Source organism: Ornithorhynchus anatinus, chromosome 1, assembly GCF_004115215.2.
Source record: "Ornithorhynchus anatinus isolate Pmale09 chromosome 1, mOrnAna1.pri.v4, whole genome shotgun sequence".
NCBI classification, from domain to species: Eukaryota; Metazoa; Chordata; class Mammalia; order Monotremata; family Ornithorhynchidae; genus Ornithorhynchus; species Ornithorhynchus anatinus.
The window spans coordinates 52,832,665-52,853,309 of record NC_041728.1 but is presented as its reverse complement, the minus strand read 5'-3'; the positions used below and the strand labels follow the sequence as shown (position 1 = coordinate 52,853,309).

Here is a 20,645-nt window from a genome sequence, read left to right as displayed (position 1 = left end):
AAGTTGGCATTAGAGGAGCAAAGTGTGCAGACTGGGATGTAGTAGGAAAGTAGTGAGGTGAGGTAGGAGGGGGCATGGTGATTGAGTACTTTAAAGCCAATGTTAAATGTTTGATGCAGGGGTGGATGGGCAACCACTGTAGGTTCTTGAGTGGGGATGATGATGATTTGAGATTTGGATTTACAATTTACAGGATGGAGTTCATTCTTTCCTATGAACTAGAAGTGGAAAGAAAAACTGTTTAGTTGTGCTGTTTGCACTTCGATCTGTGACCTTTGGGCACTTGATATTTGCCTCACCCACAGCACTTGGGTCCATATCTTTATATAGTATAAATTACTTATTCATGTTAAGGCCTGCCTCTCCCTCTAGACTGTAAATTTGTTGTGAGCAGAATGTGTCTACTCATTCTGTTGTACACTCCCAAGCATTTAGTACTGTGACCTGCACATAATAAGTGTTCAATAAATACTATTGTTTCAGTAAAATAAGATCTTTTGTAATAGGAAAGAACACTCCCATATGTAATACCTTTAGGGAAGTACTTTTAACTTCTTTGCATTGGCTGCTTTGGTAGCCTGAAAAATAGAAAGCAAAATATCACATTACAAAAAAAAGTATATAAACCCACTCTTATTTTGCCAAGTCAGGAAGATTGGGTGGAAACTGGAGAAGACAAGATAGAAAGCCTGTACTTCCTTTACAGAGAGAGAGTCCTAAGCAGAGTTTACAAGTGTTAGTAGGTAACCATTTAATTTCATTTTTTCTTTTATGGGGGGATTTAGCAAGAAGGTTCACTTTGTGCTCAACATTGTCTGAATAATCTACTGCAAGGGGAATATTTTAGTCCTGTGGAACTATCCTCAATTGCACACCAGCTGGATGAGGAAGAGAGGATGCGAATGGCAGAGGGAGGATTGACAAGTGAAGATTACAGAACATTTTTACAGGTAAAAATTCTTAACTCGTGTCTCCATTTAGATTTTTTCCCCATGAAACATCGACACCCAAAAAAAACTTTCAAAGAAGATATACTTAATGACTTCGATTTCTTTACTACGATGCTTTGGGAAGAATAATTTTTTTTTAAGGATTTTGACTTGGGTCTTATTTCCCTCCTGCAGATTTTGTAAATCATGTTTTAATCTGAAACACGGTACTAATGACATTTTTTCCTCCCTCTTTTTCTTCACATTTTCTTCCTCAATTGAATAGCAACCTTCAGGAAATATGGATGACAGTGGCTTCTTCTCTATTCAAGTAAGCCTAATTGATATTATGAAGATTTTCCCAGCATTCCTTTTAAATCATTATTATATGAGAGTTCCTTAAAAATGCCTAAGCCGTATTGGATTTGAGGGGTAGAGAACTAATAGAGGAAGCTTTAGATTTTTCTGGTGACAAATGACCTCAGAAGTGGCAATTATTAAAACTTTTATTTTAGGGGAACTTTTTTTCACTTTCAGTAACTTTTAATAAAATTAACTCCACAAACTAAGAAGTTAAAGTGTTTCAAACTGATTACCTCTTGGCTTAAGTAGCTCTGCCAGTATTGGAACCTTTAGCAAGGCTCTGTGGCTTTTGCTTTCTTATGGCTCTTTTCAGGTTCCATGTGTATGTTTACACGTGTGTTTGGGAGATGTGTCCACCTATCTTGGATGAGTCCTTCCCTCTGTTTTTCACAGGATCTTGGGTTTGTTGTGTACACAAGTCCCGTCCTCACCCCTCCCCACCCCCTAGTCTTTCTCTCTGTCTCTCTCTCGGTCTCTCTGTCTCTTTTTCTTACCCATTTTCTGGCATCTATTTCTGCCTGGATCTTTCGTCATCTTTCCTCTTTTTGTGTAACTTCCCGGCCTCATCATTCAACTGCATTTCCTACCACTGCTTAATTGTGCTACTGTTATAGGTAATGGCTACTGCTGGAGGCAGGATACTGGACTAGATGGATCAATGGTCTGATCCGGTATGGCAATTCCTCTGTTCCTAATTGTGCTGCAATGCTCTTGATGCTAATTCAAGTTTGCCTGCTACATTGTGTCCATTTTCATCCTCTGCCACTGCTTGGCTTATTTGCTATTTGGTTGGCTAGCTTGGATGGGGTGGAAGGTGAATTTTCAGCTAACTCCCTCTTCTTCCAAACAGTTGCTCAGTGTCAAGAGGTTTGGTTCTTTAGATCTTAAACCCATGATCATATACGTTTGAAATCCACCGTATCACTTCCATCGCTAGACGGAGCCTCTTGGCTTTCTGTTGGGTGTTTATTACATTTTATCGCTAACTTTGTGGTAGTCTACCTGACGTGAATAGCTTTTTAAAATCAGCCCCAACAGCAGCCACATTTTAAACATTTAAAATGAGATTTTACAAAACAGACTAGTTTTAAGAACAGAATAAGACTGTGATAGCATATGCATCTGAATATTTGAGGCTGAAATTTCACTTAGGAGTTATATATGGTAGAAGGGGAACTTGTCAGACAGAAAATTACTTGGAAATTTCCATCTTTATGCACCGTGTTCCTGTGCTAAAAGTAGATATGCGAAGGATGGGTTTTGATGTTGTGAGCCCAAGATTTCCGAGTAATAACACTTCGTTTTCCAATCAGTTTTGTGGGGGAAAATATATTCTTGTTCATAGAAGCTAAATGGCTGCATTGCTTAAATTTGGAGTTGAATGGCTCATCTCATGAAAAGTTACTATTTTTTAACAGGTTATAAGCAATGCCTTGAAAGTTTGGGGTTTAGAACTAATCCTCTTCAACAGCCCAGAGTATCAGAGGCACGGGATCGAACCTATGTAAGATTTTCTTTTTAGCACCCTGCTTTCATTTTCACAAAAGTCGATGCTAAAATTAGTTATTTCTCAGTGTTTCTTGGTTAAGAAAAAGGAAAATGCTTAAACTATTTCCTGTTGGTTCCTTTAGCCTGTCCTCTTTCATCTTGAGGGGATTTACATGAAAGTCTGCCCTCTGGGCCTTCATGACATCTCAGTATCTGTGGCAGCACAGTGCTGAATCTAGTTTAAATATGGCATCGCTAATTCTTCTGCAAAGACACCAGTCTTTTTTATTAAAAAAAAAAAACATTGAAAAATGGTGGCAGTAATTGGAGAGTGTGATGCCAAGTTATCAGTCATAGTAAATTATCGAGTCACCGGCTGAAATTAATATGAACTCTAACTCTTGGGAATTTAATTTTATGTGTATTTTGTTTTCTCTTTCTAGAAACGAAAGATCATTTATATGTAATTATAAGGAACACTGGTTTACGGTTCGAAAGTTAGGAAAACAGGTGACTTTTTTTTTTTCCCCTCCCCTCCTCCTTATCCTCACTGCCCTATTCCAGAAATAGCTCCATAGGGGAATATGCATATCTTTCACCCCTGGTAGTATGGGTTCAGTCTTGATACTTGAGGTTTGGTTCAGTACTTTTCTTCTTCCAAAAAGACCCACCTAATTTGACTGAGATTGTTTTTTTTTTTTTTTTTGGTGGAATCAACCTAAATAGTGGAGATAAGGGGTAGTTTAACTTGGCAGATCAAAGCTTCCATAATGCCTGTGCAAACTGCTTATCTTAACCAATGAATGAGCTCCTTTCATGAGCATGAATATAGTGATTAAGAGTATTGCTTTTGATCTCTTTTTAAATGTACATATTCTTTTCCATATTCACTCCCAGTTTTTTCCAGAAAAATTTGGAAAACCCCTTTTAAGTTCAAAGTCCATCTATGTTTTACATATTTTATAAAATCACTTTGCAGGAGATCAGATTATGTGTGATGGGAGACGAAGAAGCCCACTGCACAGTGGTGATCATCCCCACGATTTTCTGAGTTGGACTCTAGACTTACTCATCCTGGGTCTGTAATAAGACCTGAAAGTGTCCACTGGGGGCTGAAAAGACCCCCGATGGTTGCTCTTAATTTTCACGAGTTCCTCGAAGCCTGGGCCCTCCCAATTCTCATTTCCCCCTAAAATGCATTTCCTCCTTTGTTCCCATTCTCCAAATGAAAAACCGGCACTTCTGCTAGGACAGTGAAAACTGGCCGACCCTCCAGAGGGCCCTGTGTTTGTGGGCATTCTTAGCATCCTGAGGTTTGTCCAGTTGGAGGAGTTGTGAGGGAGGAGCAAGAAAAGAGGATACTCTTATTAGGGTGATGGGTATGGGAGATGGATAGATCTGGGAGAGCAGCAGTGTAGTGATAATGAGAGAACCGCTCACTTTTGCTCCTAGTAGTTATACCTGGGGGAGGGGGTCAGTGTGGGGTAGAAGAGGAGGGGTGTGTGTGTATGTTGGGAAGCAGCATGCCCTCTCTTCTTGGGGGACATTGATGACCATGGAGGTAGCTGGTAGTTCCATGACCACAACTTCCTCTTGCTCCCATTAGGTAATATATGGTTCATAGAACTAGGTAGATCAATATATCAGCATGTTTGGTTGGATTTCTCCACCTCTGCTTTCCATTCTCTTATTCCTCCTTCTTTATCATTCCTGGCACATCAGCTGCCTCACTCTTTATGTGGCAAGGCCAACAGCAAGTCATTGAAAACTTGTGGTTCCTGAGGTAGAAACCCTCTGGATATGCATCCAGTTCAGCATCTTTTGTTAAAACTGAATGTTACATATACTTAAACATAACTACCAAATAGGAAGAGCTGTTTAGCAAGTTGCCAGACCCCAATGTACATTCACACAAGCTCTCTCGAATGGCACATCAGTCAGTCAGTGGTATTTATTGAGTGCTGACTGTGTGAAGAGCACTGAACAAGCACTTGGGAGAGTACAGTATAACAGAGTTGGTAGACACGTTCCCTGCCCACAATGAGTTTACAATGTAGAGAGGGAGACAGAAATTAAATGTGGATGTGTACATGAGTGCTGGGGGCTAAGGGTGGGGTGAGTATCAGAAGCCCAAAGGGTACAGATCCATGTGCATAGGTGACACAGAGGAAGCGGGAGTTGGGGAAAAGTAGATTTAATTCAGGAAGGCCTCTTGGAGGAGCAGTGAACTTAGTAAGTCTTAAAAGGTGGGAAGAGTAGTAGTTTGACATATGCAGAGGAGGGAGGAGCTCCAGATCAAAGGGAGGATGTGGGAAAGTGATCGGCAGTGAGATAGGCAAGATTGGGCCACAGTGACCAAGCAGGCACTAGAAGAGAGCAGTGTGTGGGCTGGGTTTAGTAGATCAGTGAGGTAAGGTAGGAGGGCAGAAGCTGATCAATCAGTGAGGTAAGGTAGGCCAGAAGCTGATCAATCAGTGAGGTAAGGTAGGGCAGAAGCTGATCGAATGCTTTACAGCCAACACTAAGAAGTTTTTGTTTAATATGGAAGTGGATGGGCAACCATTGGAGGTTCTCGGGGATTGGGGAGATGTGGGCCGAACAATTTTTAAGAAAAATGATCCGGGCAGCAGAGTGATATATGGACTGGAGTCAGGAGAGACAGGAGGCAGGGAGGTCAGCAAGGAGGCTGATGCAGTAGTCGAGGCAAGGAAAAATAAGTGCTTGGATCATCTTAGTAGCAGTTTGGATGGCAAGGAAAGGGTGGATTTTAGCAATGTTATGAAAGTATAATGGACAGGATTTGGTGACGAATTGAATAGTTGGGTTGTTTGAAATGAGTTGAGGACAATTCCAAAGTTACAGGCACATAAAGCAAATTTTTCCAAAACCAATTAGAAGTTTTTAGAAATCTTTTTTTAATGAAAGTCTTTTATTATTTTTACTTTCAATAATCCCTGTTGAATAATATTTTTCTCCATCGCATACAGAGCATCTCATTTAATTTTTTTTTAAAAGAATCTTTGCTTTACGCTGGGATTTATTCTGAGAAAAATAGATCCATTTGTACATAGTAAAAGGTGAGTTACATTTCAGGACAAAAGTGAATGTGTATTCATATTTCAGAAATTCAAATTAGGATCGTAGGAGTTTTCTTGAAGTAATCTGGCTAAAAACTGAAGGACAAAAGGCTGAACCTCCAGCTCTCCAATCAGTCAATCTGGTAATTTTGAACACTTAGTGTGGGGCAGTGTACTAAATGCTTGGGAGAACACAATACAGAAGCAGACATTAAAATAAAATGACAGGGGAATCAACAGCATATAGTGCTGTGGGGGTAAGGTCAATATCAAAGTGCTTAGAGGGTAGAGACCCAAATGCATAGGTGACATAGAAGGGAAGGAGAATAGGGTGGGAAATTAAGAGTTTTAGTCAGGGAAGGCTTTTTGGAAGAAGTATGATTTTAGCAGGGCTTTGAAGATGGGGAGACTGGTGGTATGTTGGATGGGAAGTGGGAGAAAGTTTCAGGCAGGAGGAAGAATGTGAGCACGGGATTGATGGTGAGAGATGAGGTCAAGGTACAGTGAGTAGGTTGTTTAGGAGAAGTGTGAGGGCTGGGTTATAGTGAGAGAGAGAATTAAGTGACTTAAAAGCCAATGGGAAGGAGTTTCTGTTTGATAGGAAGTTGGATTGACAACCACTGCTAATGTTCAGAGAAAAAGTTTTTTAGAAAAAATGATCCAGGCTACAGAGTGAATTCTGGAGCGGAGGGGCGAGAGACTGCAGGCAGTAAGGTCAGCAAGGAGGCTGATGCAGTAGTTAAGGCTGAGTATGACAAGTGATTGGATCAGCGTGGTAATAGTTTGGATGGAGAGGAAGAAGTGGGTTCTGGAGATGTCATGAAGTTGGAACCCATAGGAGGGTGACTGTTTGAATGTAGTGATCAAGGAGGAAGGGAGGAAAGGATGGGGCAAGTATTTTAGTAAGGTGCAGAAGGATGGGGTCAGTGCTGCAGATGGAGGGAAAAGATTTTGAGGAGAGGTGGGAGCTTTCTTCTCGAGATATTGCTAGGAAGAATGGGAAAGTCAGTGAGGGGGCAAGAGAAGGCTGGGACTGACATAGTCTGGGGAGAAATTTAAGAAGTTAGTGCCTGGTGGTTTCAATCTTATCCACAAAATAGATGGCATGCTCATTAGGATCAAGAGGTGGGGATTGGGGTGACAAGGGGCTTATGGAGATAGATTAATGTTTCAAACAGCTGGTGCCGACTGTGGGTACGGGAATCAGTACGGGTGTAGAGGTATTGTTGCTGGGCAGAGGAAAGGTCACAGTTTAAAGCTGGTGAGAATAAGTTTGAGGTGGTGAGGTCGGCCTAATGTCTAGATTTCCGCAAGCAGTTCCCTCGCTTATGTGCATCTGGATTTGGCAGAAGCCATGAAAAGAGAACTCTTCTAAAAAGTAATAGTAAGCCTGTAATGCAATAATTATTCTAATGTAAGTGCTGGGATTGACCTTAGATGCAGTGTTTGACCAACAGGAGGCTCACAGTCTAGGAGTTTGGGAGAGTGGGAATTTTATTCCCATTTTACAAATGAGGAACAGTCCCATGCTCTTTTAGGCTATGCTGCCTGCCTTTTGACAAAGCAAAAAGGAGCCAGGCTTTGGTCTTCCTAAAGTTTGCAGTACAGATTGAGATAGGAGTTAATGGAAAGTCAATTATTTCTGTATCAGAAGACTTGTACCTCTGCTGCTCAGAAAAAACTGGACTTGAAACTGGAAACTAAATTTTTAGTAAAAATGTTATTCATTTTTATTAGTGAAAATGACCTAGTTATTGCCTAGTTATTGGAAGTAAAGATTTCTATTTCCATTAAGAGATGAATAGAAACATTTCTGACTGCATCAGTAAGTGGTATTTATAGTTATTTTGTGCCGAGCACTATACTAAGTGCTTGGGAGAGTACAGTAAAATAGAGTCAGGAAATTTATTTAAACTTATGTTGAAAATGAGTGAATAGTAGTTGCCTTCAATACTGTATGAGAAGTGTGTTGATATCTGAATGATCAGAGGGGAGACATATGAAATATTTTGATATTCCTTCCTTCTACGAAGGCTTTGGCTTCTCAGAAGTTTTAATTTCAGAGATTGCTTCAAAATTACTAGCCCCTGCATTTCCTATTGTCTTTAAAACTTTCATCTTGTAGCATCAACAAGATGTAGAATCAACATGATTCCAGTTACTACATCCCATTTTGCCACTTACACTTTAATATTTTAGGGTATTTGTTTCTTGGCTTATTATTGGTCTTTACTAATGATCTGTTCCAAAAGATGCTGGAACATTAGGTGCTGGTTATACACATTGTATTAAATGTGGAATAAAGTTAGTTTGGGTCGTGGGTCAAATGGGTTATTGACAAATGTTAAGTCTGATGTGAGATGTATGTCCTTGAACCAGATTTAGTTCTCCTTTTTTTTCAGCTTTTAATCATCAATTGTATTTATTGAGCGCTTACTATGTGCAGAGCACTGTCCTAAGGGCTTGGGAGAGTACAATACAACAGAATGAGCAGACACATTCCCTGCCCCTAACGAGCTTACAGTCTAGAGGGAGAGAGACATTAAATATTCACTGATTTTAAAAATCTTTGTAGTAACATAATCCAAGAAGGCAGTGGGACCTAGCAGTAGGAGAACTGGGAGTAAGACCTGGGTTGTAACCACAGCTGTACTACTGCCCTGTTCGCATGGCCTTGGGCAAGTTACTTCACCTCTCTGAGCCTGCGTCCTCATTTGTAAAGTAGGGATAAAATAGATTGTGAGCCCCTTTGTGGGATGGGGGCAGTCTGGGCCCAATCTGATATGTTGTATTTATCCCAGCACATACCACTTTGTAAGAATGTAATAAATGTTATAATTATGTTATAATAAATGTTGGATAATGGCTACAGTATTTCATCACCTGTTTAACAATAGTCCACACTGGTGACTCAGTCATTACCATCTTATGATTGTGTAATGACCAGTCTTGAATGAGTTGATAGTTTCAGTTGTATTCCTATTGGCTATGTGTTCCTGTCAAAATTGACATTCTTGGCAAAATGCTTGGAGATCACTCTTGGCCCAATGCATTCATCATCAGCAGTTGGAACTTTCGGATGCCTTATCCAGCCCTCTGTTCTGCTGTATATTTCATAATTTGCTGTATGTGCACTCTGCAGTAAAGAAGATTTAAGACTTTGAAATACCTCCATCACTTTTCTCAAGTCAAAATCAAATCCCAGTTTATAGTGACTTTGCAAAACAAGCCTCTGAAAATTAGAGTAGACAGAACGTTTGAATAGAAATTGCCCTGTAAAAAATATTTTTACAAGAATTATAATTGACAACCACACACCTGTCTTCTGTTTTACCCCAATGCTTGATAAATGTGACATGTTTGTCAATGTTCGAAATGGTTTTATAGCGTTACATTGCTTGTCATTCCTAGTCTCAACAGATGAAAACTTTTTTCCCAATCTTTATTGCATGCTCATTTTAATATTTTCTTTTGAATTTGTTTCCCAGTGGTTTAATTTGAATTCTCTCTTGACGGGTCCAGAACTGATATCAGATACATATCTTGCACTTTTCTTGGCACAGTTACAACAGGAAGGTAAATAAAAATTAGTACATGTTGAAATATGTTCTCTGAAAGTGTGAATAGTACTAGATATGTAGTCCATATAATTTATGTGAAGAGAAGTGGTTGCACTACAGTGTATGGAACTCTCGTATTGCTCATTAGATCAGCTATTCTTGAGGTTTGGCGGGGGGCAGCATAACAATCCCTTCAGTTGCATTTATTGAGTGCTTATTATATGGAGAACATTGTAGAAAGTGCTTGGGAGAATGCAGTTCAACAGAGTTAATAGAAATGTTTCTACTAGCGTTTACAGACTAGAGGGGGATATTGGATTCATTTCTTGGATGAACGTATTAATCCATTTCTAATCCACAGTGCACTTCGTGGGTTAATTATTTTATCCTTTTTAGGTTATTCTATATTTGTTGTTAAGGGTGACCTCCCAGATTGTGAAGCTGACCAGCTACTGCAGATGATTCGGGTACAACAAATCCAGCGACCAAAGCTCATAGGAGAAGAATTGGCACAATCAAAAGATCAGAGGTAAAATGAGAACCATTTTCTTAAAGTGAGAACAATTTTCTCCCCAAAGGGTGTTGTTACTGACTCTGTGTTTACATTTTCTCTTTATTTTAATTTTGCATTTTTTTTTAAATGGTATGTGGTAAACACTTACTATGTGCCAGGCACTGTACTGAGCAGTAGGGTAAATGCAAGATAATCAGGTTGGACCCAATCCATGTCCCACACGAGACTCACGGTCTTAATCCTCATTTTACAGATGAGGGAACTGAGACACAGAGAAGTTAAGGGACTTGCCCAAGGTCACACAGCAGAAACATTGTGGAGCCGGGATTAGAACCAAGTCCTTCTGACTCCCAGGCCAATGCTAGGTCATGCTGTTCTCCTACAGGAGTATGAATTGTATTGTAAGAAGTCATTCTCTATTCTCTCCCAGTATTCAAAGTTGTTTATTTTGGTGAAATTATTTATATCAAAAATAACAATTTTAGAGGTTGCCTTTTTTTAAGTAAGTCTGACTTAAATAGATTTTTCTAAGAGATGATTTGCAAGTGCTGCTCCTTTGCCCACCTGCTCGAACACCAATGCAGCGGACAAGAGAATGTGAATAGGCTGGCACTAGCCACTAGCACTACCGTCAATTCCTTCATGCAGGTTTTCAGTCCCAAAGTCCTTGTGACCGAACCAAGGCTCAACCGTCATTCTCCAGTGGGAATTGCTGTCTAGGAAGCTTCATTTAATCGACTGAAGTTTTTACCAACTAAGATCCAAATCAGATCCCAAACAGGCATGATGTATTTTCACAATTTAAATTCTGTACTTTCTAGCATCCAGAAAACTGACCTGGAACAAGCTTTAGAAGTAAGTCAACCATATGATGGAACAGGCATGGTAGATGAAGATGAGGAGAATCTACAAAAGGCACTTGCACTAAGCAGACAGGAAATTGATATGGAAGATGAAGAAGCAGATCTCCGTAGAGCTATTCAACTTAGTATGCAAGGTAAAAAAGAAAAAAAAAAGGAACCCTCAGGATTTGGAGACTCATTTCAAAGTAATGTCTCTTAGAAGTACTTCCAGAAGGAAGAAATTCTTTGCAGATATAGTTCTGTTGGCAGTTGTTGGCTCTGTAATGGTGATCCAATTTGTACGGTAAAATTCCTTGTTTCTCCCTTTAGGATACATGTATAGTTCATGCTTGATGTACTCATTCAGTTTTATTCAAGGGTGTTATGGTATTAGGGTCTTGATTAGTCTAATTGTTTTCTTTTCATTCAGTCGTATTTGTTGAGGCTTACTGTGTGCAGAGCACTTTAGTAAGCACTTCGGAGAGTACAACATAACAATAAACAGACACATTCCAAGCCCCCATTGAGCTTAGTTTAGAGGGGGAGACAGACAGTAATATAAATAAACTACAAATATGGGCATCAGTGCTGTGGGGCTGCGGGGGGGCACGATGATAACTATGGTACTTAAGTGCTTACTATGTACCAAGCACTCTTCTAAGTGCTGCAACAGATGCAGGTTAGTCAAGTTGGACACTGGCCCTGTCCCATATGGGGCTCACACTCTTAATCCCCATTTTACAAATGAGGTAAGTGAGGCCCAGAGAAGTCAAGTGACTTACCCAAGGTCACACAGCAGACATGTGGCGAAGGCGGAATTAGAACCCAGGTCCTTCTAACTCCCAGGCCCGTGTTCTATCCATTAAGCCACGCTGCTTCATTTACACCAAGTACTGCTCACCAGTTAAATGGGAAACACATTTTCCCATTCACACAAACTCAGTTTGGATTGGGACCTAGTGAAATACTGTAACCTCGGTCTGCTGCTTCTGGGACATTAAATCCTTATTAAAGCTACTCCTAAAACTGACATAAAGGAGCAAATAATTATCTAGATAGTAGTCTTAAAAGGTAAATGGGGACTCACCTGATTGTCATTAGATGGGTTAGATGTGTTAGCTGGCTCATCTCATTTTTAGCCTTGAATAATAGAGGAAAATTCAATTGTTAATTTTAGGAAGTCACAGAAATGCATCCCAAGATAGACCACAGACATCAAGTTCAAAACCATCCTCATCCCTTACTTCAGAAGAACTGCGAAAGAGAAGAGAAGCCTACTTTGAAAAGTAAAGTAGTTGGTTAAGAATTAAAACTCCATTTAAAAAATCTTATTTTGGCTTTTTCAATGTTACTGTTCATCTTTTAAAAATTGCTTCAGCCTCCAGGGAAAAGATTGATGTCACAAAGTAGCTACGCTATTATTTATAATCCCTTGTAAATGTTTATTCACTGAACAAATGACATATACATTTATTTTTTCAAAATATATTAGATTCCAATGAGGCTTTTCTTTGGAAAAGTGAAGTTAGGGCCATTTAGCTATAGAACCCCAAACCAGGACTGCTCTCAGTTAACCTATATTTAGGTCCATTAAAGGAAGATATGGGTTAAAAAATTCCCCTTCGCCCCCTATGAGTGTTCTATAAAGGCCTATCTAAGTGACCATGGGTAAAATCAGATACCCTAAGAATATAAGATCAAAGTTGAAATCCATTCACTAGCACAAATTTGAGACAATTGGGGAAAAAAAAAACTAAACTCAAAGTTTACAAAGCAATATTTACAGCCACTGAAGGTCAAGACTCCCCATAGCCAAGTGGCTACCAGAAATGAGACCCCCTTATTCTGGCCCAGTGCCAGGCTGGGAACTTCCTTGGGGACATGGCTGGAAACAGGGTTCAATGTAATGTAACCCTCCAAATTAACTCTCCTTAGATTTCAAGCATAGATTAACCCGAGAGAAATATGTTAGTGCAGGAAGCTTTTCTTCTGGTGGGTCTCCGGGAAGCGGGCAGAGCACACAACACAGCTTATAAACAGCTCCAACTGCTTGAATTCCCTTCCCCCTTGTCTTCGGAAGAACTCTGCTTCTCTCCGACTGAGGTGGTTTTCCTAGTATTAACACAGGAGCTCGCCTCCTCCCAGAAGGTTTCATATGATTCTGCAAGGTTGAGGAGAGCTTGTCCTTCTGCCAGGCCTGCAGCATGATGTCTAACAAGGGGCTCATAAAGTGAGTGACATTTTCCAACCCTGAAAAAACCCACTTTTTAAAGGTTGGCAGTGTTGGCACCGGATTAGTTTTCCCTCAAAAGGGAAAACTTACTGTTTTAAGTGTAGCCTAATTATGCATTCTGTTTTTGACTGATTCCTTTTTTTTCTTTTGCTAAGCATAAACTCAGTTATCAAGTGCTTAGCATAGTGTTCTTTACTAAGGCTGATTGTAAATCTACAGAGCTGGAAAGTATCTTGCACACTTTATGGTACTATGCAATTTCATCCTATATCTAGACTCGAAAATTGTAAGGTAAAATGTTTTCCCAAAGTTACAGTATGGGACCACGTGTTTTTTGACATTTGAAAGTCAGTTTAAACCAGTGTGTTACCTAATGACTAACTTTCTATTTGCTGAAAATGTACTTTACAGAACCAGGGCTGCAAAACAGTTTAGTGATTGCTTACATTATTTTAACACATGTAGATTAGTTGATTCCATATTCTTTATTTTATGCAACCCTCGGTAAATCGCTTAGTTTCTCTGAGCCTCAGTTGTCTCTCTGAAAATTGGCGGTACTTAGTTGTCCTCCATTTTTTTACACGGAAACAATGACTAAGGCCAGCTAAACTTCTTAGTGACGTATAAGAATGAATTTCTCCACATATGAGGTAGGGTGGAGTGCATTTGTTGGCCAAGATGTCTTTAATTGTGGGGAATATCTAGGAGTTTCTTTTTGCCACTGGATGAAATGATTGGGCAGGTAAAGTGTGCCCAACCAGAAATCTTCTGAGAGCATTAAGATTTCATTTTGACCTAAAGCTGTTAGGAAGTTCCTCATTCCAACCGAGGCCATCGTTATATGCATTTATTTTGAAATCCCTGGTTGTAAGAAAAATAATGCATTAGTCTTCAAATTTAATACACTACAAAATTAGACTTTATGGCTTGGAGCATCAGATTCATCACAGTCAGCCAGATCTTCACTAATTTATTGTCATGTGTATTGAGTGCTTATTGTGTGTAAAGCACTGTACTAAGTACGTGGGAGAGTACAGCGTAATGTGTAATTCACATTCTATGCCATGGTCACTTTGGCCATAAGTGGGGTTTTTATGTAAAGTTCTTGCATGTACTGCAAAATGTGATGAACTCCTGCCCACCTACTGGCCTTCTACCCTGCAGGAGTGGCTGCAACCACTAACGCTACCGACAATTCCTTGGCACAGGTCCATTGTCTCTAATCTTCATGTCTGGACTGAACCTGCCCTGTCATTTATCATCACCAGCTACTGCACTGCAACTTTAACTTTGTGGTTGACATCAGAGTAATGGAAAATAATTGAACACATTTTCAAGCTATTCATATTTCTGAATTTCCAATCAACAGTTCAAATTTAGTAGAGGCCCATAACAAGCACGTACTTGATGTGTAATACACTATATCAGGAGTTTTGGAAGTGCAGAAGAATGAATTTATATCTTTTTTGCCTACAAAGGAGCTTACACTCTTAATGGGGGACACAAATTTAAATTAAAGAGTTAAAACCTAAAATGTGCATTTGCTATATATATATGTATATTTGTAATATACATATATATGTATACATATGTGTGTGTCTTGCTTAATACTTTAAGGAAAATATATATTAGAGTTAAACAAAACCTAAAATATACATCTGTTATATATACATGTATATTTGTAATATACATATATATATATATATACACACACACACACGTGTGTGTCTTGCTTAGTACTTTAAGGAAAATGTACATTTGTGTGTATGTATATATTTTCCTTTGGCTTTTAAAAAGTTCATAAAATTCAGAAAAATATGAAATGCTCAGACCGAGACTATCCTTTAGAGAAGAGCAGCAGCGATTAGGAGTGGAAGAGGGAGGAAACGTGGAAGAGGTTTAAACTAGAGAAATTCACAGCTTCTTAACCCTTAACCAGCTATATATTTAGTAATTGCCCTCTCACCACTGGTCTTGGGCTCAGAACATGTCAGGAAGTTATAACCTGCATTCTTGGCCAGAATGCAGTGAGACAGGAGCTGCCACTGGCAGAATTGGCTAGCAGGGTAAAGCCAACCTGAATCCAACCTCCTGAATGGAGTAAGTCAATTGAACTGACTTTAGCCCACCAACTGTATTTTTGCCAACTCCCACTGTGAATCAGAGTTAAATAGAACCTTATAAAACGTGGGTGGTTTTTATTTTGTGTGTGTGTGTGTAGTATATTGGCTATACAAAGCAGATAATAATAATAATGTTGGTATTTGTTAAGCGCTTACTATGTGCCGAGCACTGTTCTAAGCGCTGGGGTAGACACAGGGGAATCAAGTTGTCCCACGTGGGGCTCACAGTCTTAATCCCCATTTTACAGATGAGGGAACTGAGGCACCGAGAAGTTAAGTGACTTGCCCAAAGTTACACAGCTGGCAAGTGGCAGAGCCAGGGTTTGAACCCATGACCTCTGACTCCAAAGCCTGTGCTCTTTCCAGTGAGCCGCGCTGCTTCTCTATGAAAGTAATCCATTTTTCTTTTCTCAGTGTACATCAATCTAATGAAATAATTTCATGGAAAAATGCATGCATAGGAGACAGATATGAAGTTGTTTTTTCTATATAATTTCTATCAATTCCAGAGGACTTTTGCCAACATTGAAATAAATGTTGAGCACTGGTGTGAAAACTTGTTGTCACAGTATAAATATTAAGTGTAGACAGCCTGTAGATGAATATCATTAAACATTCACTCTCTGAATCTCAGTGTGGCTTCAAATTAAAATGCATCCGACATGATCTTTGCTTCAAGAGAAGAAGTGCAGGAAGTATACCTATAATGCATTCTTAAGTCTCAGAAAAGCATTCGGCACCATCAGCAGATCTGGGTGTTAGCAACTACTAAGCAAATTTTATTACCATGGTATCTCAAGGTGACTCCATAAAGGTATGAACAATTGATTGAGTTGAAGATATTTTGTCATATTAATCAACTAGTGGTATTGATTGAGTGCTTACTTTGTGCAGAGTGCTTATACTAAGCACTTAGGGGAATATAATATAGTTGGTAGACATGAGCTCTTCCCTCAAGGACCTTGCAGTCTAGTTGGGAGACAGACATTTAAATAAGTATCAAGCACCGTGGCCTAGTGGAAAGAACACAGGCCCAGGAGACAGAGGCCATGGGTTCTAATCCTGGCTACATCCCATGTCGTGTGACCTTGGGCAAATCAGTTAAATTCTCTGTGCTTCAGTTTTTCATCTGTAAAATGGGGATTAACTGTGAGCCCCATGTGGGACAGTGATTGTGTCCGACTCAGTTATCTTGAATCTACCTCAGCTCATAGTACAGTCCCTGGCACATAGTAAGCACTTAACAAAATACCTTTTATTATTATTAATAATAATAATAGTGGAAGTTCCTGATAGAAGAAAATAGTTTGGGAAGGGAGTTCAAGATTTGGGCACAATGGCAAAGTAAAAATGGTCTAGAAGTTAGTGGCCTCTTTTGGAGAAGAGATGTTTTGTTGGGAGGGAGTTATGAACGAGAAGTCAGGTTAGAAGGTTTGTGTCAAAGTAGGTGAGGTTAGAATTTGTACAGTGACCAACGATGATGAGGTGCAGAGTATGTCCAAGATTGTATATGAGTGAGGTGGATCACGGAGTTAAGAAGTGAGAGGAAGCAGATTGCCAGAGGGTCAGTGGAAACAATCTCATGGATACTGAAGTCCCTGAGGATCGGGTGTGGGGAGGAGTAGGAAGGTGAGAAAGCTGTCAGAATTGCACAACAGACTACCGGCATCATTGAAAGTCTGCAGAATTCATCCAGGAACTGCTCTATGCTGGTTACTCTAGAGGGACTTGAAAAAAAAAAGCCTGCAGGTGTTGTGAATTGCATCCCAAAGTCAGCCAACCTTATCTGATCACCAGTATTGAGATTATTGCAGATTGCCAACACAGAATCTGTGAGGAGAATGATTGACAGCAGAATACCTAAGTAGCTGCAAGGTGATGAACTGAAAAGGACCACACATAAGCAGGAAGATTTAAAAAAATTTTTTTCAAGGGAACGTATAGCCTAATCTCAAGTATTAACTATATTTAATTGTAAGAAATCCAAACCCTTGAGAAGTTAATCGTGTAATTTTCACTACTTCAATAACTCGTTTTACCTGATTCTACATAGAACATTGTCTTCTAAGAAGGCAACGATAGCACTGTGCAAGGCTGAATGTATTAAAGACATCTTGATTCCCAGTTCTGGCAGGGATAAACATGACTTTTGCATCAAGGCCACTACAGGGAAAGGGCTGGGAGCCCACCAAGGCCAGAAACTGTATTTATATAACAGACCTTTCTTCTAAGCAAATTTGGTTGTGAGAAGTTCATTAAAGTCCCCAAAAGTTCTCTTATGGTATGAATAGGAGCTGGGGGCCTGTCTGCCCCTTTCTCTGCCACATCAAAATGAAACAGGGTTATGTGGTCAGTCCTATTCAGAGTAGTGTAGGACAGGTCATTTGATGCTACATGCATAGTGGGGAGGGAGCAGTTGGGAGGGTAATCGGAAAATGGAGAGGAAGATATTGTGCCTGTCCTCATTTTGTATCCATGAAGATTATTGTTTTCTTGTTTGTTTTGCCCTTGGTCAACCAATATCCGTTCAATTCTATCTCTTTCAGGCAGCAGCAGCAGTTACATCAACAAGAACAGATTACACATGTACACGACAAGCCAAGTTCCAGTTCTGATGCACTCAGAATTGACCCAGGTCTGTCTTTTTCTTAAGGCAGTGGATATTTTTCAGTAATCCCAGTCTCTTCACACATGACTTTTTTTACTTTGGGATATTGCTTTAAGTTTTTTTTTTTTAATTCTTTCATTTTCTCCCTGAAGTTTGAATGGAAATCCTTATCTTCTTGATTGACATCAATTTAGAGACTCATTCCCCTGCTTTCAAGAGCCAGTCATATCTCCATGGCATCTCCAGTATTCAAGAAAGGGCCAGGATATAAGAAATTAAACCGTCATAAATATTTACATCATCGAAAGATAATTGTTAGTCTGAGTATATTTTTAGGTGTTTGAAACTGAATATACCATTTTTATGTTGTGACATATTTAAATGTACCACTGTTATGACACTTTATATTTTCAGAAGTTGATTTAATTGCCATAACATTTCTGGGAGACAAGTTAGGGAAGAAACATTATTTTCGTTGTACTGAGATTCAGAGATGTCCTAGTAGCAGAACTGGCATGGGTTTTTTGGGTCAGGACTTCCTCCCCTCTTTAGCATCAAACCACCAAAATGTCCGTGTCAGGGAAGTGCAGGGTTTAAAGGTCAAAATCCTGTTGAAATGTAGTTTCAGACAAGGCCAGTAATATGTGTATTGGGAATCACACCAATGTGCATTGTACAAGTCCATACTTGCAAGCCTTGTGTTTGTTCTTGATGAAACTAGAAATATTCTGAGGAAAGGGAGAGGGGATTTAGGCCCCTTAGCATTACAAGTAGTCCCCAAGATGGGGCAGCCATTATAGATCCTTCAGCAAAGTTCCACTCCTGGACTTGCCTACAGCCATTTCAGGTACATGGGAGCGTGGAGAGAGAGAGGGGAGGAAAGAAACTAGGATTGGATTTTAATGTAACTCCAGTGCATTTTATCCACATATCCAGAATATGTTCTCAGATTCCTCAACACTTCTATTTAAAATGCATAGTGAAAATACACATTCTGGGAGAGTTTCAAAAATAACTAGTGGGTTTTTTTTGGCTTTTGACAGGCGAAGGCATGACGGAAGAGGATATGCTTCAGGCTGCTATGAATATGTCTTTGGAAACTGTTAGTAACAACTTGAAGTCAGAAGAAAAAAAATAACAAAATACCATTTTTCCTATTGTCACAACACTTTTAACCCCCCAGCATTCAAACACTGGGTGGATGTCTCACATGTAGGGTTCAGTTCCAAGCTGTATTGAAGTAGCACAATATTCAGCAAAAAACACAAGCAGACCAAATTTGAAGTTAGTTTACAAATAATGATGGGAATGCAACCACTTGAGAGTGCTTTAGCGTGCTCCCACTAATGGTGGAAGGAACAGTCTGCAATTGAAAAGAAATTTACAATAAACTGTTCACTAAATTCCTTCATTCATTTTGTTTTACAATTCAGTTGTTCTTAAAATAGGAATTTTCCTAAACTTGTTTGAAGACCAGTGCTAAAGGTCTTGTTTGCCACAGGTTTTTTCTCCATTTTTGCCTGAGAACTTGATTTTTTTTTTCTCTCCTTCAGAGTTTATTTCTTAGCATTTAGATTGACTCTGCTGGAATGAGTACCTTTTGTCTGTGACTACCAACCAATATGGTTTCTAGTAGGGTAAGCTATTCTCACCCTGTGGTGAGTCTTTTTTAGGCTGATTGTTTTTCTTCCTGTTATTTTTGGCCCACTTTCTCTTACCTGCTTTTCTTTTCAGTTTTCAGAGTTTTTCTATACTTGAACTAATCTCAAATGAGAGAGTACATATTCCAGAATAGGCTCAATATCCCAGAACATTCCTGGCTCTCAAAATGAACACTGCACAAATAACTGTCTTTTGTGTGCATGTATGTGATTTCTAGGTATCTTATGAATGTCTATCATATCAAAATTTTACAGCTTTTTCCTGAGTAGCCTTCACTCACGCACCTTGGTATCAAGATGTTTCTTCTCTTGCTGAGGAAAGTAGGAGAAACAAAGTATGCAAGCTAGTTTATATTAGTTGTAAGATTTAAGGTTTTGTACTCGAAGTAAGTGTGTAATGGAATATCTAAATTTGGTTCCCCAATTTGCATCCTTGCCACAGTATAATTTGCTTCCTTTACTGTGATGTGAAATGGTGTTTTCCATTCTATTTAAAGATGAATCATATGGAAATGTAGATACACTGCTTATTTAGCCTGTATTCCACTTAACAGTTGCTTGCCACAGACTTTAAACTTGGAGGACATGAAATTATGTACTAAAATGTATTTTAAAACATTCTGTGATTTGACAGATGTAGTAAAAATAGCTATAAGTAGAATAATTGGGCCAGTCATTTCAATACAGATTGGAATTGTGAAGTAATTGAGCACTTAGTTTTGAGTAAAAATCTATAGGGGATTTTACTATTTATTGTTGGTTTGGAGTAATACTAATGTTGGGTTAGAATTACAATGCCTTTCTTTCTAAAACAGACTCCCATATCTGCTTTTTTTCATTATCATACTTTTTAATGTTAAATGATTAATGGCCTAAAAATTTTAAATGGGAATTTTAGAAATTTTTTTTAAAAATAGCACACATGTGGCTGGCTATAGAAGTTTCTGTCATGGAGAAACTTTAGTCTAAGATTTATTATTAACTGTAACTGTAAATAAGATTAAAAACAGAGTTTGATTCATTTGGATCAAAACTAACAGGTTTTTTTGTAACATCTTTGATTTGGACCATTTAAAGACTCACTGGGGAATTAACAAGTTTAAGATATTTTAATCAAAAATCAAAAATATCCACTTTGAAAATGTTTTATAGGACATAAATTTCCAGAGTTCAATATTTCTTCTGTGCAATATACAAATCATAGCTTAATTTAATATTTTTGTGGTTATATTCTCTAAAAAAAAATA

General features: G+C 39.0%; 1 protein-coding gene across 11 annotated transcripts in view; it reads left to right on the top strand.

Annotated features, from left to right (window-relative positions):
• The window catches only part of ATXN3 (ataxin 3), a 33,764-nt gene extending 13,329 nt beyond the window's left edge, over positions 1-20,435 (top strand). For 3 of the 11 annotated variants that reach the window (XM_007660523.3, XM_007660522.2, XM_007660524.4), the window contains exons 2-11: positions 786-950; positions 1,216-1,260; positions 2,711-2,796; positions 3,224-3,290; positions 9,346-9,433; positions 9,814-9,946; positions 10,753-10,928; positions 11,951-12,059; positions 17,676-17,764; positions 18,781-20,435. In XM_007660523.3, coding sequence (XP_007658713.1) covers positions 786-950; positions 1,216-1,260; positions 2,711-2,796; positions 3,224-3,290; positions 9,346-9,433; positions 9,814-9,946; positions 10,753-10,928; positions 11,951-12,059; positions 17,676-17,764; positions 18,781-18,875 — 1,053 coding nt within the window. In that variant the 3' untranslated portion in view covers positions 18,876-20,435. Of the gene's footprint in view, positions 1-785; positions 951-1,215; positions 1,261-1,906; positions 1,964-2,710; positions 2,797-3,223; positions 3,291-9,345; positions 9,434-9,813; positions 9,947-10,752; positions 10,929-11,950; positions 12,060-15,763; positions 15,944-17,675; positions 17,765-18,780 lie in introns of those variants that run through there. The other 8 variants (XR_485073.2, XM_007660526.4, XM_029071036.1 and 5 more) reach the window with 8 other exon arrangements.
• The last annotated feature ends 210 nt before the right edge of the window (positions 20,436-20,645 follow it).